The sequence below is a fragment of the Trachemys scripta genome, chromosome 14 (assembly GCF_013100865.1).
Source record: "Trachemys scripta elegans isolate TJP31775 chromosome 14, CAS_Tse_1.0, whole genome shotgun sequence".
Taxonomy (NCBI): domain Eukaryota; kingdom Metazoa; phylum Chordata; order Testudines; family Emydidae; genus Trachemys; species Trachemys scripta.
This window is the reverse complement of record NC_048311.1, coordinates 19,682,622-19,707,165: the sequence shown is the minus strand read 5'-3', so window position 1 is coordinate 19,707,165 and position 24,544 is coordinate 19,682,622. Positions and strand designations below refer to the sequence as shown.

General features: G+C 43.8%; 1 protein-coding gene across 3 annotated transcripts in view; it reads right to left on the bottom strand.

Annotated features, from left to right (window-relative positions):
- The window catches only part of ACOX1 (acyl-CoA oxidase 1), a 41,327-nt gene that overhangs the window by 5,248 nt on the left and 11,535 nt on the right, over positions 1–24,544 (bottom strand). The window contains exons 3-10 of one of the 3 annotated variants that reach the window (XM_034790297.1): positions 14,378–14,538; positions 7,810–7,917; positions 7,102–7,221; positions 5,713–5,828; positions 3,377–3,546; positions 2,002–2,164; positions 998–1,188; positions 523–702 (exon numbers count right to left, since the gene is read on the bottom strand). In XM_034790297.1, coding sequence (XP_034646188.1) covers positions 523–702; positions 998–1,188; positions 2,002–2,164; positions 3,377–3,546; positions 5,713–5,828; positions 7,102–7,221; positions 7,810–7,917; positions 14,378–14,538 — 1,209 coding nt within the window. Of the gene's footprint in view, positions 1–522; positions 703–997; positions 1,189–2,001; positions 2,165–3,376; positions 3,547–5,712; positions 5,829–7,101; positions 7,222–7,809; positions 7,918–9,845; positions 10,007–14,377; positions 14,539–24,544 lie in introns of all 3 variants that reach the window. The other 2 variants (XM_034790296.1, XM_034790298.1) reach the window with 2 other exon arrangements.

Here is a 24,544-nt window from a genome sequence, read left to right as displayed (position 1 = left end):
CAGCTTTAAGGAAACAGGATAAAAATAAACCTAATTTTAATAAGATGGAAATACTCAAGCAGTCTCATGTCCCCATTTAGTACCTGTGCTATTTCTTTTTCCTCTCCCCAGGTGTAGGGCTTTATATTAATGACTCTCCTCCCCACCAGGTCTGCAGTCACCACTATTCTAACCTCTCCAGTAAGGTAACTGCAGTTTGATTAATTTTTTAATCTGCAAGTTTGAATTTACACCAAAAAAAACCTCAAACCAGCTGCATAGGTAGCTAAAGTGCTTACGTGGTGTTGAATTTAGATGATCAAGAGTTTTTTGAAACTAAGTATCGGATTGGGTTACACCTAGCAGAAAGCATCACTTCTTGAAGATTGAAAGATATTTCACTTGGACGGATGTGGTCTGCAGACCATATGTTGCATGCTGCTGCATTAATAGAACAGCTTAGCTTTATCACATTTCTCACCAACATACACATTCTACAGCATTTTATTAAGGCGTAGTTCTGTGCATTAAGTGTGAACCCACCTTGATGCCCGCAGTTTATATGCCTCCACCAAGCTGGCTGGATCATTGATGTGCACTGTTGTAGGCCTAGCAGCCACCTGCTGTGGCTGGATGTGTTGCCCTGAGAGGTCGTTAAGGTAGGACACCATGCCACTAACCAGCTGACCGGAACTAACCTGGGTGTAACTTTTGATCAGGAACCTGAATAATAATAATAAAAAAAAAAGATTGCATTGCTCCATTCATTTGGATACAGAGTAGACGGATTAACTTTAGGGTACAGTCTGTAGAACTACTAGCCAATGCATAAGAGTTGCATATACTTGCAGTTATAGCAGAAGCCAGAGAAGGAGACAGAAATATATAGATCCAAGAGAAAGAAGACTGCAAGTTAGATGGAGTAGACAGCTGATCTGTGTGCCCTTCTGACCATCTCTCCAGGCACATGGACAACTAATGACTAAGTAGGGAGATCTCTTGAAAGAAGTCACCTCACCTAGCAGTCTGCAACATCATGACTGTGTTTTCTCCCTCGTAGGTGCAGGATGGGGTGAAAGTGACATAGATATCAGGAAGGCCACTGCAACGAGAGTAGCCATGCCCACCACATGCCATTCGACATTCTTCGATGCCAGCATTGGCTGTCCATGAAGTGAATGCCTTTAGCCCTGCAGTCAACGCGTGGAGCTAAGGGAGAAAAGCAGAACTAATAGCTGCTATGTCTATTGCCTTAGGTTGCTGCTTTACCACAGGTGCCCACCCAGTTTGCATTTCCACTATTAGCTCACAAGCACAGTGGGCCTCCGTGGCAGCCAACAGAATAAATATAGGGTACAATCAGCACCATCTACCTGCTGCGCATCATAGTGTTAGTCAATCTTTAGCTTTTGTTGACCCCAATTATATCATCAGAAGTTAGTGCTAGAAAAATACATATTAGGTCATCCAGCCCATTTCTCTCTACTTATACCATATCATTCTTTACAGTGTATACTCCAATACTTTGTGTAGTCTACAAGACAAAGATGGCTTTCCACTGCATATTGTCATTTCACCTTATTCCTTCAGCCACCCACTAGCCATTATCTGGAAGTTATTGCATCTTGCAAACCCCACTCTCCAAGTTCTTAGTTCTGCCCATATCTTTGATTAACAGCAGTGCTGCCCTGGTTCATTGGAAGCGTGGTAAAGTGGCGACAACAGAGGACTTTAAGTCAAGACTGCTGGGTTCCATTCCCAGCTCAGCAAAACCACATTCTGGGTGATCTTGGGTGAGTCACTAACTCACATTTTTTAAATGTGCAGTGCAGTATATAGATGCAAATGGAATGATGCCTCTGGGTGAGTCATCAGCAGGGATTGAATTTAGAACCTCTGGATTTGAAAATCTCAGGTCTCTATTGCTTGCCCAGGAGGGCTGGGGACCATTAGCTCACAGGCTACAGCAACTTTTACATAAAGTATTAGAATCACCCTCCAGTTTTCAGACAGGACAATTACCTCTGGCAGCTGGCTCAGGTCCCCCTGGTTGATGTCACCAGTGATGCGGTGATAGGTCTTTTTCATGTAGGCTCCAACAAAGTGAAAGGCATATGCAGTTGCCAGGAGAGGAAAGAGTTTGTATTGTTGGGTCTGATAGTCCAAGATCTGAGGCTCCGGGTCCCTATAGCAAAACATGAGAATCACTACTGTGACTGCTGCCAAATTTCTGCAGACATCCTGTACAACAGTAAGAGCTTACCTACATGGTGCTTGAATCCATAACGAGGGCTGTAAATTCTCGTGCACACTAGCATGTCAGACACTACTTGGCCCACATGGACCTTGCGGGCACGCACTAAAAGTGCCCAAGTGCGTGTTCATATAGTCTCAATTCATTAACATGCACTAGGTCATTTTTAGTGCATGCCAGCAGGGTCTACACAGTGCAGAAAGTGTGCAACATGCTAGCGTGCACTCGAATTTATACCTCTCAGGTGCAGACTAATGCATGGTGTTTGTAGATAAGCCCCAAGTGATTTGTTAGAGTCCAGTAAGGTTATTGCGTCCAGTGGGAATGTTAGGGTAGGGTTTCACTAATGTATGCAAAGACACAGGAGAAAAAAAAAAAGATAAAACAGGTTTGGGAACTAGAAACTATCTCTGGGAGCCACTGAGGCAGAGAAACGCACCATTCCAGAGCATCCAGACTACTTGTTGTGGGAAACACGAGGCTGAAAGCTCTGGATCTAATAGAGCCTCGAGTCCTGACGCTGCAGCAACCAACCTGGAAGCCCCGAGAACTCTGCCTTGAACTGGGACTGTCAAGCTCTCTGGCACAGAGCCAGGGTCTGCAGCTCTGGGGCAGCCCTGCCACATGGACTGCCCCAGGCTGGGGACCCCCAGGGCTTCCTGCAATACCAGTCAAGCGTGGAGTGGGGCCTAGACAGCTACAGATTAAATCCCGCCCTCCCATTTAACCATTAATAACGGTGGTGAAAAAGACAAGATTAATTTCACTCAGCAGCTGGCGAGGTCCCTGGAATAGATTTCTTTTTGGAAACACCATGCATTGTATGAGAATTTCCCCCCCCCCCCCAGGATTTCAGGTTCACAAAAATTTCAAATAAATTTAATTTCATTCTGATTTGGAATTAAATCACATTTAAAAACCACAAAGTCTTCTGCAGACTGGAAATCCTGCATTTCAGTCAGCTCCAGCTAGGAGCAAGGAGGCATCTGTGCTTCTCTTTCAGTTGCCAAGGTAAAATGCATCATCTACAATCTGCCCCCCCACCCCCGAAATGCTTGCCTTTTGTCCAACATCCATGTATTTTTTGGCATTTCACCTATCACACAGGCAGGCCCTTCATTTCACTGCAGCCACTACACTTACCCTGGCTTTAGCTCAGACTGGTGCCTCACTGAACTGTAGCGGATGGCAATGGTACAAGCCCTGGACAACGAGCGAGCAGAATCCCCCACAATGAGGGATCGGATGAACACCATAGTCCCATAAGTCAGCTTGTCACTGACTGGTTTCACGTACGTGCCATCTGGTTCAACCTAACAGAAAGACAGGATGATGACCCAAGAGGTTTCCTGGCTTCTAAATTCCAGCAGAAGCTGCCACCTTACTGTGGAACAGAATGTATCTACACTTCACAAGCCTCTGTCAAAGAACACCATGTCACAAGTTTAATGTCCCCTACCTCACTTGAAGAGTTTTAAGAAGAGGCTCTCACTGTAGTAGCTGCAAGCAAAAGGATGAGGGCTGCAGAGACAGTTTGACATATTCATCTCAAGTTCCTTGCACATTAAGAAAAAGGCAAAGCAATAGACATTCTTGTAAAAGTGATCAAACTTATGTCTACTGTTCTAAATGTTCTGCCATTTTTCTAGGTGCATCATGGAGAGCAGAGTTACCATTCTAGAGAGTCCTGAGCAGGCAATAATTCTATGGTCTTCAGCTATATCAGCTTGGACTGTAACCACATTAAGTCACATTCAATAAGGCTCAGGTCTCCGAATCATAGAAAAGTGGGGCTGAAGGGACCTAAAGAGGTCATCTAGTCCTTAGCAATACTTGCATGAGAAACTCCTAACGACAAACCCAGGGTTCTACAGGAAGTGCTAATAATTCAGTGGATGCCATTCTTCCCTCTGATGAAGAGGGTTTTAGCCCACAAAAGCTTATGCCCAAATACATTTGTTAGTCTATAAGGTGCCACAAGTACCCCTTGTTGTTTTTGCCGATACAGACTAATGTGGCTACCACTCAAACTCTTCCCTCTGAGTCAGTAATTAATTACAGTCACAGGGTGCTTGCTTGAGGTGTTGCATTTTGGATGAGTCCTAAAATGCTCATTAAAGATCTCATGCACTTCTCCTAGGGTAGAGTTGTTAACTCCTATGGCTAGTCATATTCCAATGTGGATAATTCCATTCTGTCTCTAAATTCCTGCAATAGTTTCTGATTGATGCAGTATTCCTCCTCACTAACCAAGCTTACTATATAGTGGTGGTGTATGTTAAATAAGCTGCCACATCCACCCATGTTGTGCAAAGTGACTGTGTATAGTTCAGAGTGATTTGGGATTAAGAGCAGCTACAGAAATGCTACTGAACTTGCTCATTGGAACCATGGGATGTGAAGTGAAGGGGGTTATTCGAAACAGAGTTTCACAGGAACCAACTGTCAGTTACACGTTAGTACTAAGTAAGGCTCTGTGTTTGTCATGGAGGTGACGGATTCCGGGACTTTCCATGACCTCCGTGACTTCTGCAGCAGCCCAGTGTGGCTGGCCCAGGAGCCACCTGAGCAGCTCAGGCAGCCCCTGGGAATATTGCACCGGCGGCTGCTGCTGGGGCAGTCTCAGGACCTCCCCACCCCCAGCAGCAGGAGTTTGGGTGTGGAGTGGCTCAGGGTTGGGGTGGTGCTTACCTGGAGGGGAGTTCCCTGGAAGGGCAACAGCAACTCCCCTCCCTCAGCTCATAGCTCCTCCGCCCGCAGCTCTCATTGGCCGCGGTTCCCAGCCAATGGGAACTGCAGAACTGAGGCTTGGGGTGAAGCGGAGGCAGCAGGTGGAGTTAGGGTTGCTGCTTCCCAGGAGCTGGGTAGGGAGCTGGCCCCAGCTCCCCAAACCCTTCCCCAGCACCCACAGAGGCCCCCCCAAACCCCACCCAAGTTTTAGTCAGGGTATATAGTAAAAGTCAAGGACAGGTCATGTGAATTTTTGTTTACTGCCCATGACCTGTCCATGACTTTTACTAAAAATGCCCGTGACTAAAACGTAGTCTTAGTAATAAGATCCATTTAGTCAGAGTTGGAGGAAGTTCTGGAGATTAAGAAACAAACCCTTCTTGCTCCTGGCTTTATAGTACAGGGCTGGAAGGCCTGAAAGATCCTAGGACAATACAATAGTATCATTTCTTCCACGCATAGCTCAGTAGCAACCCCTCTGGCCAATTAAGGGTTGAATTTGACAGGCTCCTAAAGGAGGTTAGTTTGCTTCTCTAGACAGCAAACACGATAGCTGTGATGTAGGATTTTCAGGGTGGAGAATGAAAAGTAAGGGGATCCCCATGGTCAGAAGATCCCACAGAGAACCCATTGGTAAGAAATGGGGACGGATTTAACCCAGAGAGGGAAGAGTTAAAGCTATTGAAAACGCTGTGCCAGATCACTACAAAAGAGCTGTTAATGACTGGCTCCAGAGCTCACTCCTTTACCTTGGCATACTTCATCAGCATGTTCTCCCGGGGAATGCGAAAGTTGTCCATTTTTAAGTAGCCATTATCCATTTCATCATAACCAAATTTTGGCCCAATATCACCCACAGTAATGCCTGCCATAGAACAGTGGGAAGGAGTCAGAATTAGCAACAGGTGAAAGACCTAACCCATCAATAAGCAGGCAATCTAGATTTCTGGGAGCTCTTGGCATTCTGTTATGAAAGGCAGATGATAAGCAGACTTAACATTGTCCTGTCCTCTTATTGCAAGAGTATGGATGGAAACCCACAAGGATCTTCATATTCCACATCCAGTCCTGTAATACAGGACTCTCCAAAATTTGTCAGTGCCAATCCTGGCAAGAGAACGATGCAAGGAATTCCTTCCCTCTGGGGGAAAGGAGCATGCTGTCTCCACAGCACTCCCGGCTTGGGAGTATAGCAACAAGTTCATACCCCAAACTAACCTCCACTATCGGTTACCACTAAACCACTAGATTGGCCATGTCATTTTAAGTCATTGGTTCCCAAACGGGGAGGGGGGGGAGAGAGTTGAAGAAATTCCAAGGGGGTCACGAGACTGCCTGGCCCTTGAGCTCCCGGCCGGGGAGGCTAGCCCCCAGCCCCTCCCGTCCCCCCTACCCCGCAGCTACGCCACTGCACGGGCAGCGCGGCTAGCGCCCGCCCACCTCCCACACTTTCCAACAAGCCAGTCCTGCCGCTCTGAGCGGCCTGCTAAGGGGGCGGGGAGCAGAGGAAGGGTAGGTTGGATAAGGGGCAGGTCCCGGGGGGCAGTCAGGGGACAGGGAGTGGTTGGCTGGGGTGGAGGTTCTGGGGGGGGCGCTCAGGAGACGGGAGGTTGGATAGGCATGGGAGTCCCGGGGGGCCTGTCAGGGGCTGGGGGTGTGGATAGGGGTCGGGGCAGTCAGGAGATAGGGAGCAGGGGGGATGGATAGAGGGTTGGTCCTGGGGAGTGAGGGGGGGGTCCTGGGAGGGGGCAGTCATGAGACAGTGAGTAGGGGGGGTTGGATAGAGGGTGGGGTCCCGGGAGGGGGTGGTCAGGGGACAAGGATTGGGGGGGTTGGATGATGGTAAAGGAGAGGTGGGGGCATGAGGGTTTCTTGAAAATTAAAAAAGGCAGTGTGATGCTGAAAAGTTTGGGAACCACTGTTTTAAGTCTTAACATAAGAGCCCTCAGGCTTCTAGAGCCACACAAGACCTATCCATACACTTGTGTTGAAGTGTTATAGTTCTGCACTGCATTGCTATCTGAGTTCAGTCTGAAAGATAAGCCATGTACGTTAACAATGCTTGCAAAGCTATATGGACTGACAATGTGTTGACCCTTGGTTTCCCAAGGGTGATAAACCCCAGTGTAGACTCTTACCTGGCAAGGGCTCATGGGTACCCAGCTGCCGTATGGGTACAATGAAGGCATGCAGCCCTTTGCATTGGCCCTGGGTGTAGAGCTGAGCCAGAACTATGGCATGGTTTGAGGTCTTTCCAACTGCAAGAGCAGAGAAAAAAAAATATAATTTTAATACATGCAAACTCTCTCTTCGATAAAACACCATCTGAGATTTGACAAGCTCGACTATATATTCGCTCTTCAATGTTAGTTAAGGGCCTGATCCTATAGCTGGCTCACAAATGGAATTCTCATTAAAGCCACTTAAGTTGTGTGTGAAGCAGCTTCATAATTGTCTCAAGGATCACAATCAGTACTACACAATTCCTTGGCAAGACTCCTAGTGAAGTCAAAGGGGCTTTGCCTAAGTCAGAAACGAAGGAGAGGCTTCAAATACACAGGAGATAAAACTTCAGCTTAAAGTCATACTAAACTCATGTTGTGTAACAACTCAAAAAAAAAAAGTGCCCAAAGAAATCTGATGATTCAAGATTACAGCTGAACTTTGATAAATCTCCTACTTGGCTGAAGAATGATTTAGCTCCACACGCAACTTCCTTGTGTACCAATTTCCAGTCACTACCTTCCAGATGCGACAGTCCTAACATGGATATGAATCACCACCTCCTACAGACAGGGGAGTGCCTCCTTTAGCTTTCAAGTTCAAATGCACAGTGATTCACTTACGTCCACCTGGCCACCACTTAATGGAGGTCACAGTGGGGCTGTTGAGGATGAATTCCTGGGTAGCGGGGTCATAGGTGGCAGTGGTTTCCAAGCCTCGAAGGTGAGTTCCTATGGGCAATTAGCACATTATATTTTGACCGTCACAGATGACAACACAGAAACAGAATTGAACAATGAATTGCTGAACTCCAGCAGTGATGCAGCAAACAATATAACCCAAAAGGTAGAGAGGATACACTACAGTGTACACTTAGAGCATGGAATTTTAGAAGTATGGGAGTTATTAATCTGACTGCCTGGGCACTAAGCCGGAAATGTAAAATTATTTCAAATGATACAAGTGCCAGTTTTCAGGTTGTTCCAAAATTAGGCCCTTTAATTTTCAAGCACCTCCACCTTGACACCTCACTGGTTTTGCGTCAAGAAGCATATGATCAAGAAATGATCCACAATGCCATAGCTTAGCCTGATTACACTGATACTGGAATCTGATTAATTGCAAAACAAAGTCACATGCATTTAATAAAACATGCTCTAAGAAGTGCTGCCATCATTATTCCCTCTCCAATGGGCTTGTATCCCACTCATCTGATAGAGCGGTTTCTCCCAAATCCATGTGAAAACACAAGAGCATATATGCTAGATTACTGAAGATACTTCAGCCACTAACAACAGGCTGAAGGTAACAGTTCCATTAACTACTTCCACTCCCCTCATCCCAGGTCCTCACTTCACGCAAACTGAAGGCAGCTCTATCTATCAGATGACATTCCCTGCACTGGCGTCCAGTCAATTTAACTCTAGATGTAGATGACCAGTTGAGGGACTGACCTGATGCTCCAGAGGGCAGACCATTACAGAACCATTGACGCTACATGGGCATTTCATCAAGAGGCCTGACCTACCCTGATGTGTCCATGCACTAATTTCCAAAGTTTGTAGTTCTACCTCTGGTGTCTCCATAGCCAACTTGATATACCCTTACTGAATTGCCAGGCCACCCCACCACCATGAGCTTCAAATCTGACTGTACACAAGCATCTCATTTCAAATGACCATGCTTTTACTACTAAAGTATCTGCAAGTCAGGCTTCATTGTCTCTTGATGTCTCTGTAGGTGAAGGACAGATCCAAGCTCACTATTCAAAACATTTTCCCACCGACAAGTTTCAAAAACAAGTGTCCTCCAGGCAGAATGTGCTCATGTGTTGTGAAGTTGTGGGACACATACACGTGGTCCCCACTGATCTCGCAAGACTTCAGCAAATGCTCACTTGTGCCTAGGGCTAGGAAACTGGGTCATTGCCAGGGTCATTGAAATGTGGTTGGGGGGGGGGAAATGATGGGGAAACATTGAGTATCTGCCACTTCTCCCTAAGCCTGTAAGCAAAGGAAAGGCAACTGTGAAACTAACTGAGAAGTGGGTGGACAAAGGAGAAAAACTATTCAATTCTTGATGATGAAAAGAGCATGCCACAGTAGGAAGAAAAAGAGGGAACTTAAAAGAGATATGTGGGTGCAGAAACTGGGCTTACCCAGGTGATCTCCAAACTATGGTCAGCCCCAAATGAAAAAACTGACTCACTATTTTATCATCTCTTTCAGGCTCTGTAAAAGTCTGCACTCCTGCCTTCCAGCTGAATGCCAAGTAGAGCAACCAAACTGATCAGGGAGAGGCAGAAGAGTCACGTGGGTGTAGAAGCTGAAATATGCTCATATCAACACACCCATATAAATAGAGTATTTTCATTAGTCTCAGCCTCCCTCATTTGAGTGACAAGAAAAGTGAACATCAAATACACCCAGATACCACAATGACGGGCACATCAGAAACTCAGAGATCAAACATTAAACAGTGGGGTACTATGTGTAGTACATGCGAACTATTTAAAATTCCAGAAAGTGTACACTTTTCCCCATGGCCAGAACTGCACCTGCAGAGATTCTGGAAAGTGCATGCCATGTTCCCTGTGCAGATAGACATCCTCTGTACAGAAAACCACCTTTTTGAATACACTTGAGCGAATGTACTATACCATGGCCCATCTCAGTCTGTGCATAAGTGCCAATGATCTCCAGGTTCCAGGCAGGCATGAAGAAGCGGTCCTGCTGTTCCAGGGTTGCCTGGGTGAGGAGGGTGGGCAAGAACATGCCCAGGTGGAGATCCAGGGGCTCAGGCCGTCCACGATGAATACAGCTGTGCCAAAATGCCAAGGGGTGGGAATGTGAAGGGAATATTATGGGAAGGAAGCAAGCGTGAGGTTCAAGGTGAAGATTGAGGGGGAAAAAAAAAAAATTGTGTTAAGAATTTAGCATGCATATTTGAGCAAACTAAAGCACTGTCCTTTTCTTTGGTCTGTACTATAAAGAGATCTGGAATACTCAATCATACTGCAGCGCATTTTCCTCTATGCTAAGCGGGACAGCATATCCAACACTCCCCTTTTTAGCTTTGGCTCCAGTTTAAAGAGGAAAATCTATTTCTGATGTAGCATATTGGCTAGTATAGGGAGTTAATACAAACCAATGAGAAAGAAGATTCTGGAAGCAAGAACACATTTGAATTTAAAATGGATAAAGGCTGGCATGAGTCAGATTGTGTTTTAGTTTAAAGACAGAGCTGGCTGGCTGAAGTTAGATTGGATTATTTTAGAACTGAGTCAAGTCTACACAGCTTCATGATTTGAATGGGGTTCCAGGAAGTGCTCAAACCCCTTACCACTTGAAAGTCCCACTTGTTTCAGCAGAAAGAGCAATGTTTCCATCTAGATTTCTTAAACTTGTCATAGCTGTCAATGTTTTAGACTTTGCTTTGGACTTGCAAATTAGACATATGTAGCATATATGGACTTGAGTTCCAAATACGATCTCCTCCATTCGCCAATACAACCTCTTTTTCTAAAATTCTGTCTGCTCTTTAGAAGCCTTCAAACAAAAAATGACAGTGCTCTGCATAAGCAATCAGTCAAAGCTAGTGACCGTAACTGCAGCTGTGTGTGAAAAAACATTTATCAGTCAAGAACAGAGCCCCCGCCCCAAAACCAAATGTGCATCTCCCACTTCGCCTAGCCCACTCCAAATTCTATCAGATACTGGTTATCAGGTTATTTTTAATTCTAGTTCCAGAGTCCAGAAGTCTTTGGACACCAGAAAATGTAATGTATTATTATTATTATTAACCCTTACTAGTTTTGATACCTTCAACGAGGTTTTTACCCACGAAAGCTCATGCCCAAATAAATCTGTTAGTTTTTAAGGTGCCACCAGATTCCTTGTTGTTTTTAAAAACTTAGAGAACTGTTTCTCTTTGACCCCCAAATCTCCCAACTGTGGTAACCTAAGCTTGTTTCTTTGTTTTGAAGTCTCACAAGATAATTCATCCAATTGGAACTTCTTGTGAGAGGTTTCACATAAGGACATTTTGGATACTTTGGTGAAAAACACATTTCCTCATCTGTTGGAAAGTACTAGTGAGAGGGTAGGATTATTTTTCAACTGCTGACACCAGCACATAGTGAAGAAGGAAAAACACTAGAGTGGCTGGGATGCAGGCACTGCAGAAGTGTTGATCCCCAAAGGACAATATGTCCGGTACCTATATTTTACACTGTACAAATATGTAGTTTTTTGCCAAGTCATTCATAGAATGAACGTAGTTTTCAGGTAATAGATTTGGGTTCCTGAAAGAGCACTGGTCTCAATTTAGAGGCTTAAAGGGCCAGAATGGACTAAAGTATTCTCGCACTTTACTATACACTGGCATGTTCTTTTACACATAGAGCTTCCTAGCAACAGCAATTCTTTCTACTTTGGCATTTCTGGTAGGGTTGCCAATTTTGGTTGGATGTATTCCTGGAGATTTCATCACATGACTTAATCCTTAATTAAAGATTAATCTTTAATTCCAGAGATTCCAGGCCAATCCCAGAGGGCTGGCAATCCTAATTGCTGGGTTTGTTATAATGAAGATCCAAAAGAAATTGTTAGACAGCAATATTTTGTAACGCCATATGCCTTATATAGTAACCCAGCTGGGTTAGATTTAGTGGTCACTTTAACATTAGAAACATCAAGCTTTTAAGTGAGTTTAGTGCTGGTGAAAGGTGCCCAGCTGACATTCATGAATAGGGCCCTACCAAATTCACGGCCATGAAAAATGCATCATGGACCATGAAATCTGGTCTCCCCTCCATGAAATCTGGTCTTGTGTGCTTTTACCCTATACTATACAGATTTAATGGGGGAGACCAGCATTTCTCAAATTAGGGGTCCTGACCCAAAAGGGAGTTGCAGGGGGTGGTGGTCACAAAGTTATTTTAAGGGGGGGGGGGAAGTCACAGTATTGCCACCCTTACTTCTGTGCTGTCTTCAGAGTTGGGTGTCAGCGCCCCGCCAGCAGCAGTGCAGAAGTAAGGGTAGCAATACCATACCATGCCACCCTTACTTCTGCGCTGCTGTACTGCCAGAGAGTGGTGGCTGCTGACTGAGGGCCCAACTCTGCAGCCAGCAACACAGAAGGGTGGCAATACCATACCAGGCCATCCTTACTTCTGTGCTATTGCTGGTGGTGGCTTTGCCAAGAGCTGGGCTCCAAGCCAGCAGCCACTGCTTTTCAGCGACCCAGCTCTGAAGGCAGAGCTGCTGCCAGCAGCAGTGAAGTAGTAAGGGTAGCAGTACCATAACTCCCTCCCCCACAATAACCTTGTGACACCCCCCCACACAACTCCTTTTCGGGTCAGGAACCTACAGTTACAACAGTGTGAAATTTCAGATTTAAATAGCTGAAATCATGAAATTTATGGTTTTTAAAATCCTAGGACCATGAAATTGACCAAAACGGACCATTAATTTGATAGGGCCCTAGTCATGAAGACTGAAATCCTTATTTAACACAACAGATACAGTACAGGTGGCGACAACACAATAGTCCTCCAACTCCACTTCATCAATAAGCCTCAACCATGTGCTAGAGAGGACCTCTTTGGAGGGGAGAAAAGGCTTCCATGCGCCATTCCAGATTGACAATTACTCCCAAATATGGTGTTTTAAATGAACACCTATTCACTATGAAATGGACTGAAAACCAACTCATTTCACATAGGCTACTGAACCTGATACCAACACCTATTAATCACTGCCATTCTGGACTGGATAAAAACTCCTATCCCATTACCTATCATGAACCTCTGAAGCCACTATAAATATCAGGCTAAAAAAAATATATTAACGAGAAGTCAGATATCTTCAATGTAGCCTGTGCAATATTATAATAATTACCCAACATTCACAGCAGACATTCCTAACAGACGTTAAGAATCAGTTTTTGACATGGAAAGTGTGAGTTGCTCCAATATTACACAGCTAGTGAGAGTGATGGTAGGTTTAATCAATCAAATCAATCGGCTAGTTAGTCACAGAACATGGTGAACATTACAAGCAAACTGATCCTCACCCAGGGATAGATCAATGACACAGCATGCGAAACCAAATCATTTTTGTAAGACAGATTTGATTTAAAACTTGTAGGGGGAAGGAAACAAGATCAGTAAGCAGTTGTTTATTCACAGCATATCATCCACTTGTTTCACAACTTCTGGTCTTTAGCTAGTTTGGTTTAGAGCTGGAGCCTGTAGATTTATCATAGTGATGTGAAGAATTCCATCCAGTGACTCTTCTTTGCATTTTCAGCTGGCATAGTAGCAGTAACCAAAGTAACTGAGATCCAAGCCATGGGTTTTGCTATCTGGCCTGGGAAATTACAATATGTTGGGCACATTCCAGGTTTGACTTCAGGAAGTGTAAAAAGAGAACCATTTCATTTTCTCAGCCCTGAAACTTCACTTGCTGGGACTTGTATATTTTGCAGTCTTGGGCACTGTACTGCTTAGGGAATAGGATTCCCTGGGTCCATGATCAGTTCTTGTGTTTTGATAAATTCAGAAAATAGGAACAGGGCTTTTCCCTATAAAACAGAACTTTCCATAAAAACATATAGCTAAATGCAGCTACACCTAGAACAAACAGTGCTTGGGACAAGCATACCTATAACCAGTCTTGCACAAACATGTGATGCACAACTTCATCAAGCTACATTATACCTAAAGACATATGGCTGAGTTATTTAGGCTGCTCATCAATGCATTAGCTTCACTTCGCAACTTACATACCCTAAATTCAGGCACAAACAGAACTACTGCTGACTTCTGTTAGTCCTTGGTACCATAATCAATAGAATATTCAAGCTCCTCTAGGCAAAAACCTCATCTTTTAATCTTTGCTTTAACAACTATTAAGTTAGTGACCAAGCAGGAGGTGTATTTTTTAAAAAATGTCATAATTAAAGCCATTTGCGAGTTAGAGACTGTGTTGTCAACCAGTAGAAGAACTCTACTGTGGCCTTAATGGTCAACTGGCCTTTGGGGTGTGGTTTTTTTTGGTTTTGTTAATTTTTTAATTTAGATTTATTGTGTCCTTCACCCTTTAGATTTTAACTACAGAGCATCACCCCCAATTTATTAGCTGGAGTCACAGCACAGAGGTTACCCATTGGTCTCTAAAAGGAACTAACCGTGGCCCATCTCAGTCTGGGCATAGGTTCCAATTATTTGGAGTCCATAGGTCGGAGGTAGCCATTTGTCTTGCTGAGCAACAGTGCATTGGTTCTGTAAGGTGTTTGTAAACATGCTGAAGTGGAGACCTAAAGGTTCAACAAAAGAGCCCTGGCAAGTTCTGCAGGAGAGAAAAAAGAAGGATCAGGGTCTCAGCCTTACTTTAAGTGTGCTCCTGAAAGAGCTTTCCTCCATCTGTACACAGTAGACTTGCTTATGCTTTTGGTGTTCATGGACTTAAGTCTCAGTAGTAAACCTTAGACATGTAGAAATCATAAGCAGTGCTAATGGGGAATGAACCAATACCTTCTGAACAGTTCCTTCTTCCTGCAATTTTTTGCTCCTATTATATTAATCACAAAAATCTTGCTCTACTTCTTGAACTCAGTGGAAGCCTGGAACTGAAGACGCTTAAAATGAAGGGCATACCATTAGTTTTAATAAGTTCAGCTGCAATTCAGATATCTTGCTTTGACTGAAAACATTTAGCTTTCCTGACTCAAAACCCAATAGAGCTGGTAATTGGAAGAGTGGTGAGGCCTGGGTGTCCAGTTCCAGCATGGGGTTTGCTTTAAGGAAGTGCAGTCATTCTGACCAGACCACTGTCAATTAGGAGCATTCAGGGATTAGGAAGGAAGAAGCTTCTTAATGAATGGTCCATGCTTCTTTCAGTACAAGTGCTCTATGTTATCTTTGTCTGCTTGCACCAGTGACAAGATCATGAACTTTTATCATGGCAGCTGTTCTTCAGTTTCAATCATACCATTCTGATTATGGGGGGTTTGAGGGAATATAAAGCTGGACATTGTGAATAGACATCTTTACTCAAAATGCAAGGTATTATTTCACTAAACTGAACAGAACAGTAACTGAGAGATGACTGGTCTGGAGGGAAGGCAATGCAGACATTACTATGAAAGAGAGAGGCAAGAGTACATTACATACTAACATGCAGAATTAATTGAGACAGGACAAACAACATGCTGAAAAGTTTTAGTCCACAAGTTATAGGGATAGTAAGGTGGCTACTTTCCCTTCGACATTTTGTAGAACTTACGTTTATTAAGTGCTCTTTTCATTTCTTGATCATACCAGTATCTGATTAGTTGATCCTCTAAGACTAGAACGTCCAGGATAAGCAGAAACACAGAGCGCTCTCATTTGTCCCAACCAGTGACCAGAATAGAGATGCACAGTGATAGAATCAGGCCATTCTCCCAGCGCGCGCGCGCGCACACACACACACACACACACACACACACAGTACTTGGACCCAGACAGATTTCATTTTGATGTTAGTTTCATATCAGCGAAGTAAACATCATCTCTTTCTCAATTAGGGCTTGTCTATGTAGGGGGTTTAATCCCCAGCTTTGAGTTAATCTGCTTTGAAAACGCTTGCATGCATACATTGCAATTTATTGTCGTGCACTGACTCCGCATGTATTGGGAACTCTGAAGTTCTCTTTCAAAGTGAACTAACTTTGTTGCAAAGTGAGTTAGTCTGGTCTGCTGTTCATGTGCATGTAATGATGCTGCAAACTATTTTGACAGTCTTCCAAACGGCTATCCCAAACTGCTTTGCGGGTGACTGTTACTGACCTGTTTACCTGTGTGCCCTCCCCTGCTCTACGGTCAAGTTGACTGGATGTTCCCTCCCCTGTTTATAAGGTGGCACACAGCCAGATATTATCCATTCACTTCTGGATTCCAGTTTATAAGAACAGCTGTGATAATACTCCAGAAACCCTACAACATGCCTTGAGCAGCTACTTGGAGCCATGCCGAGACACTGGATCTTTTTGTCATCTGGGGAGAAGAACTGATGCAGGAAACTCTTGTGGCCAACCACTGGAATAAAGACCTTTTTATTGACATTGTTAGGCAGATGCCTGTGAGGGGCTATAACCAGAATGCCTAACGTTGCCAGATATAGGTGCTCCTGAGCAGTTTGCTCTTTATTAAAATGAGGGACAATAGGAAAAAAAAATCTGGCAGGTGACATGCAACCTGTATTTTTTGAGGAGCTGGACAGGATTTTACATACCTACATGACATGCAACCCAGGAAGCTTCATAATTGTTTCATAATTAAAAGCCATTTTGTTTCAGGGTTCACCTCAGACATAAGGGGTTATGAATGTCCACCATCTGCAATGTCTACAGCCTTACAGTCATCTGCTGGTACCACCACTAGTGCTACAACTAAACATATGTCAGACAGTAAATTACCAGTATATATAAAAAAAGTCTTTATCACACTTATCACTCACTTTAATCAGAACCATGGATTAGTTTGTAGTCAGGACCAGCAAGATTCCACAGATGAAAATACTGATTCCTTCATTTGTACAACAAGTTCTCCCTTTTGTCTTGTTCAGAACAAACATTTCATTGTCATAGTTCAATCATTCCCACCAGGCTACATTCCACCCGGCAGAGCAGACATTGCCGGAAGGATGCTGGAGAAAGTGTCTGAGAGGGAAATTGAACAGTGTGCAAAAAAACGGGAAATTCATTAATCTGAGTCATGATGGGTGGCAGTGCTCCTGTAATATGTGCTTGTGTCACAATAGGAGATGGCATTGTCTATCTTACAAAAACAATTGATACAGCAGAATACTTAAAGTAGCAGCAGTAAAAGCTATAACAAACTGAAAAAATATTCACCCATGAAATATTCATCCGACAAAGTGGGCATTCACCCACGAAAGCTTATGCTCCAATACATCTGTTAGTCTTAAAGATGCCACAGGACCCTCTGTTGCTTTTTACAGATCCAGACTAACACGGCTACCCCTCTGATACTTAAATATTCAAGAGTCAAGTATATATCTTTGTCACCAACAATGCTGCAAGTGTAGCAAAGATGAGACGATACATAGAGATAAGGAAGGGAACCTGAAAACTTGCAACAGATAGGTGCAGTGCTCATTTGATGCATCTTTTAGCCAAAGACTTAAGTATAACTCCAGGAATAAAGGAAAATGTTACTGAAATTGCAAAATAATTCCATAATAACCACTTTGCTTCAGCTTCACTGAAGAGAGCAGGAGGATCCAAACTAATTCTCCCCACGATGTATGATGGAATTCAGTAGTTGAGCTATTTATTAAGAACTGGCCTACTCTGATGACAATTTGTGATGAAAATCATAACAAAAGAGATGGAACTATCACAAGCAAAGTAGTCAAACTTTAGTTTAATGCTCACCTCAACTTCTAGTACAGTACCGATCTGTGTGATGGCTCATTGTGTACAAGCTGAAGTCCTGAACCCGTGATTTCATGGCCCAGAGAGGAAAGAGTAACCAAAGTGAGCAACATGGACAATGCTTAGATGTCAGGACTTGTTTTCTTGCTGGAAGTGAATGCCACCTCCAACTCCTTTCACAAAGAAAAATTTTACTGTATATAGAAAACATCTTAAGTTCTACCCATAAAAGTGAGAACACGGATATACACTAGGGCTTTTTGCTTGAACATCACAAGCTGCAAATGAAGACAAGACTCTTTGTTAGAGCCCCCAGAAGGCAGGGTGGGAGGAAGAGAAGTAAGATCATTTCTCTCTCACTGTTTGGTAATGTAGATCTTTTCAAATTTCAAAGCAAGCAGTGACAACCCACACAGTAAAATGTATGTTCGTGGTATCTTACCACAACTTATTAACCTCCATATCTGGGAACAAAGTATGTTCTAAGCAAGGCCCTGTGTTTTCTGAGATTCCACAGCCAGTGAAATCCATCTCTCATCCCCACTGCAGAACTCAGTTACAGGCTTTTAGCTTTTACTTAAAAAAAATCCCAAACTTTTCTAGCCCTTTGGATTGTTGAGATAACCTTCTGAATTATTTAGTTTAGTGACTTCCTCAGCCTACAAACAGCTTGAAGCAATAGGACTGAGGTTTCACCTGCTTCCATTAATCTCAGTATGATGTTAATTCTGAAATTTAAAGGGCCAATGCAATGAACTGTTTTGCGAAGAATACTAACAGAAAAAATCCAAGTGATGTACCTATCCACCATTGCTGAATACAGTGGACGACACTGGGACACTACTATGCATGGTAATCGGGGGCCTTGCCATAGTATTGAAGTTCTGTATGTTGCAAAATGTTCTGAATCTTAATTGTAAGCATGATGCATGCAGAAACAAGACACCAGAGAGAGAGAAAACACAAACACGCAATACTGCGGTCTTCTATCTCTTCTCTCCCCCTCCCTGGTCTTCTTTTCCACTCTGGATAAGTTTCTCCCATCTGTTCTTGTTGTCTCCAGCCCACTCCCAGTTTCCTGCATATTATCAAGATTAAATGGCCTCTGATTTGGGTCTGCAAGACACCTTCTTTTCTAAAAGCTCTCCAGTATTCATTTGTTCTGTTTAGCATTCCAGCAAACATGAACACACTAGTACAGACTTGTCCCTTCGGTGTAAGTGCTTCAGGACAACAAATCATTTGTTAGACATGCACTATTCATTGTTAGACATGCATTACTCATTGTACCGGATCAGATACAGATGCTATTATGTAAAATAGTGTAATGATAATAATGGAAGGAGAAAGCATTGAGTTCAGTAAACTCTTAATCAAGACATTCTGTACATCTGAATAGAAATTCTAGAAAGTTTAAAATATGTTCAATACTTATAGATTTCTCTATGCAGGGTAGATTAAAAACAATAAAAATCATTTTTTAAATTTGAATACAGGTTTATTTAGAAAACAATTTAAATTTTAAATTTAATTATGACAACCTATGTTAAGGCCTAAACTTACTCAATCTATTAAAATAATTTTAATTAATTCGAAAAATACTAAGCAGTGCATATTTGTTGCTGAGTTATAAAGAAAGTCAAACCAGCGGAGGGCAACAAAAATGATTAGGGGTCTGGAGCACATGACTTATGAGGAGAGGTTGAGGGAACTGGGATTGTTTAGTCTCCTGAAGAGAAGAATGAGGGGGGATTTGATAGCAGCCTTCAACTACCTGAAGGGGGGTTCCAAAGAGGATGGAGCTCGGCTGTTCTCAGTGGTGGCAGATGACAGAACAAGGAGCAATGGTCTCAAGTTGCAGTGGGGGAGGTCCAGGTTGGATATCAGGAAAAACTATTTCACTAGGAGGGTGGTGAAACACTGGAATGCGTTACCTAGGGAGGTGGTGGAGTCTCCTTCCTTGGAGGTTTTTAAGGCCCGGCTTGACAAAGCCCTGGCTGGGATGATTTAGCTGGGAATTGGTCCTGCTTTGAGCAAGGGGTTGGACTAGATGACCTCTTGAGGTCCCTTCCAACTCTGATATTCTATGATTCTATGATTGACTGAATGAACTGGTGGAAGTCGCTGGCTAAGTAACTGGAATCAGAGTTTGTTGAACTTGCTTTTGAAAGCAGTAGTCTCATCTGCAGATGCAGAGAGAATATTTTCTTCATTTAGGTTATTCAGCTAGTTTGGTTCAATGACTAGTTCATTCAGAATTAAGGAATCAGTTGAAAAAGCAGGAAAGTTTGTTTTCCTCTTCCAATGTATTAATAAAAGCTAAGTGGGAAGAAGAGATCTACTAGTTCGAAAAATCTCAAAGGACACAGTGATTAGAAACAATCAGTTCATTTTACCAACTACAGATAATACTGATTTATTAAAGAAAGTTAGTTTTAAATGCAAAATATGCTTTGATAATTTTTTATACTTATCAGAAAGCTTTATTAAAGAAAACTAAAAATATATAAAAAACATTTTAAAGTTAAGTGAATTTGAATTTCCATTCAAACAGAGCTTGATACAAATAAACAAAAATTAATCATCTAGTAAATAAGAAACGGATCATTTACCATTTTCTGAAATAATAAAATTGTATATATTAAGACCCTGAATAAACGTAAGGTAACTTATACAATTGCCTAAATAAGTGTCTATAGATATAATGTACCTTGCTGGTTAGTTTAAAAAACAAAAACAAAACAAAACCCAAACACCACACCTACCAAATTTAATGCAAAGACCATTTATTTGCAAGTCAACATCGAAATAGAAGAGTAGGACTGGAAGGGACCTCGAGAGGTCATCTAGTCTAGTCCCCTGCACTCAAGGCAGCACCAATAACTAGACCATAACTTTGTCTAACCTGTTTTAAAAACCACCAATGACAGAGATTCCGCAACCTCCCTAGGCAATTTGTTCCAGTGCTTAACTACCCTGACACTTAGGAAGTTTTTCCTAATGTCCAACTCAAATCTCCCTTGCTGCAATTTAAACTCATTCCTTCTGGTCTTATTCTCAGTGGATAATTAGAACAATTTTTCACTCTCATAGATCATGTTTTCTAGACCTTTAATCATTTTTGTTCCTCTCCTTGCGGACAAATTGGAGAAAGTCAAAGCTTTTCTGAAATGTGGTGTCTAGAACTGGACACAATACTCCAGCTGAGGCCTTATCAGCACAGAGTAGAGTGGAAGAATTACTTCTCCTGTGTCGCTTACAACACTCCTGCTGATACATCCCAGAATGATGTTCGCTTTTTTGGCAACAATGTTACACTGTTTACTCATATTTAGCTATGGATGCACTATAAGTCCCCAGATCCTTTTCTGCAGTACTCCTTCCTAGGCAGTCATTTCCGTTTTTGTATGCGTGCAACTGATTGTTCCTTCCCAAGTGGAGTTCTTCATATTTGTCCTTATTGAATTTAATTTTATTTACATCACACCATTTATCCAGATCGTTGAATTTCAATCCTATCCTCCAAAGCAGTTGCATTCCCTCCAAGCTTGGGATCATCCACAAACTTTATAAGGGTACTCTCTATGCCATTATTTAAATCATTTAAGATGATGTTGAACAGAACCAGACCCCACTCAATATGCTCTTCCAGCTTGACTGTGAACCACTGATAACTACTCTTTGAGAATGGTTTTCCAGCCAGTTATGCACCCACCTTATAATAGCTCCATGTAGGCTAGTTTTCCCTAGTTTGTTTATGAGAAAGTCATGAGAGACAGTATCAAAATACCACATCTACCACGTCCTTCTCAGTAACAAGGCTTGTTACCCGGTCAGTGCTTACCAAACAATAAAAGTCAACCTTTCTCTAGAAAAATAACTAAAATGTATAAGCGCAAAAACCCATTTTTTCAAGGTTTCCTGCATGCTGATCTAAATCATGAATAAACTGGGTGATGTTAAGTTATTTTTATTCCAATCAATGCACCTGGCTCTATGGGTATGACTACACTGCAGTGTAAGCCTATGCTTGAGCCTGAGTTTAAGCCTAAGCCCCTTCTCCCCTTGCATCTACACTACAATTGGGCTAACCCAGGGCTCAGAACCAGGGTCCCAGGACCCTGCAGGGCTGGAGGGCGCGAGCTCGAGTTAAGCTGGGACCCAAGGTATGAGCCCTATTGCTCTGCAGCATAGGCCCTGTGACAGATTTCTGTTACCAATCTGCCCAGGGCATCAGATGATCAGGCTGAGGCCGCAGGATCTTTAGGGGAGGAAATGACAGAGCACACCAACTGTCTACGTTTTAAAGCTTTATTAATAAAATAATAGCGGTGAGTGCTGGGACTGCTCCCACGTCACTCAAAGGAAGCAAGAAAGCGTTAGTACCCCAGCCCTAACCCACTTTCATACTCACACACGCACGACCCGAGGCTGGCCAAGCCTGGATGTAATGCAAGAAGAAGAGGGGGAAGGGTGGATGGGAGTTCTTGTCCCGTGCATGGGTTGTCCAGCCTTCGCTGTGATCTCCAACTTGCTTTGGCTCTCAAGAGAGTTTTTAAGTCTTGGGTTCTTTTGGGAGTGTTTTCGTTTTAGGACCCTCTGTTCCTGGTGCTCTTTGCACCAGTCCAAACCGGCTTGCTGTGGCCTCCTCGGCGTTTCCAAAACACACCGGCTCCAGAGACCTTGTCCCCTCCCCTTCCGTTGGCCTTCACCATCTCATTTGCTCTTACTGTCTTTACTGCAATCTCTGCAGCCCTGCTCCACTTAGTTCTCCTCTTCTCATGGCTGGGCAGCTGCAGACTTTTTCTCGAGCCCATGACCTTGGACTGAGGCCAGCATTTTATCTTCAGATGGAGCTAGCTGAGGTTTTGAGTTACCCTGTTCTCTGCTCTCTTCCTCCCTCCCTCTTTTGGTCTCTTGCAACCTGTAAAGGATTCCTCCACTCCACACTCACACCTTTGACCCTCCCCTGAAATGCCTTGCAATGCTTGCGACCGCATTAGCAACATACAATGCTGCTTTGCCTCCCCATTGGACCCACTGAGGGAGGGAGTCCTTGGGCCTGTGACAGTCCCCCCCGCTGACCCAGAATCAACATTTTGTTTAGAGGGGTCACCATTTCGGTTTCCACCCTCCCTCTGATACGATGGCTAGGGTTACTGCTACATAAACAGCAATATAGCACAAACATGCTACAGGTTTGTTGGGTTAAATATTATTGGAGCTGGGAGCACACTGAATCCTATGTTAGTTGGTTCCCGGCCTCAATTATGGTCTTAATTAATCCCTGCTAGGTATCCCAAGTGTGGAGGGCCAATTCAGTAGTATGTCTGAGGGCGGCAGGTGGCCAATGTCAGGCGGGTGAGATCCGCACTTATGACCAGTCCAACGGCCTTTTCCAGTTGTTCCAACTGCTCGTTTCTCATGGCCCCCTGCACAAGGAGCTCACTATGGTCCGCCTTTTCCGGGGGGGACAAGGACAACGTATGCCTGAGGAGGGCGAGTTGGAGGGTGCCCTCCCCCCCAGTACAATTGGGAAGGAAGGCTGGGACCTGAAAGCATGTCAAGGGCAGGTAAATGTCTAAAGCTTCCAAGGTGGTATTCAGGTGGATCCAGCATTGAGTGGCTGCCTCCCATTTAGTGGTGGGTAACATCTGCCACCACCACTGGTGGGGGGAGATGTGGAGGTGCTTTCCAAGAACTATTTCCTGAAGATTAGGACTAAGTGGAGGAAGCTACAATTTAGGAGGGATTCTGCAAATTGTTCGGGGCAGGTAATATTTATCTCCCCACATTGGCGGGTTGTGTGTGTGGATGAGTGAGTAACATGCGTGATATACCACCATTTGGGACTGCAGGGATTAGGTTGAACTTTACACCATCTGGGGATTAATACTGCAATCACATCCCAGTGCCAGCTGTCAGTGTGAACCATTGACTTGGATGGCATGTTAAACTCTTTCGTGACATTGAATACCTCCCCGTGTACCTTCCCGTCGGTAGTCCACTTGAGCCATCTTTTTCAAATTTTTCCTTCCCAGTGAAACCGTAAACATTGGCAGTATGGATGGAGGTTTTCCTCCTTCAGAGGTAGGGGGCCATTGTTCCCAGGTGGATGCAAACTTTTTGGGAGGGGGGTTTAAGTGGCAATGGAACGTACTGTCGTCCCACGGGGCCCGTCTGGGTTGATCCCATCTGGGATCCAGTTGGAGAGGGACACACCAGGCTCAGGGACCTGAGGCTCTCAGCAGGGGGCCGCCCCTGGAAAAATACCCAGGTCATACATGATGCCACGTTTTCAGGATGCTAAACCACAATTGCCCCCCTGCCACTGCTTAACTTGGGTCCCATGAATCAACTGGAAGTATCCCACAATTCCATGGAACAACTTCCTTAATCCTCTCTCTAGCTCAACAATCTGGAATCCAGGTTGAAAACGGAAGCCACCCCCCTTTGTAAACGTCTCAGGTCGCGTTAACCCATTCTCTTCTGATTACTGATCTACAAGCACACTATCAGCGAGCCTTCTGGGTTTGCAATGGAGAGAGAACCATCAAACCTTTTGCAAAGTCAGCTGCTTCCTGGTAATGTGCAGGGAAGGGATTAAAGTTTTCCCACAGTGCACCACAGCCCTAAAGCTAGAGCAGCCACATTTCTAGGGGTGGGGGAGGCTAGGGATACTGGGATATGGTTACTCTGACGTGGGTCTGCACACTGCAGTGTGGATGTCAGAGCCCTAGGTTCAAGCATGGGTTAGAAAAGTCTTAACATAGGGTTAAAATACAATGTAGACACTTTTCAGAGTAACAGCCGTGTTAGTCTGTATCCGCAAAAAGAAGAACAGGAGTACTTGTGGCACCTTAGAGACTAACAAATTTATTAGAGCATAAGCTTTCGTGGACTACAGCCCACTAC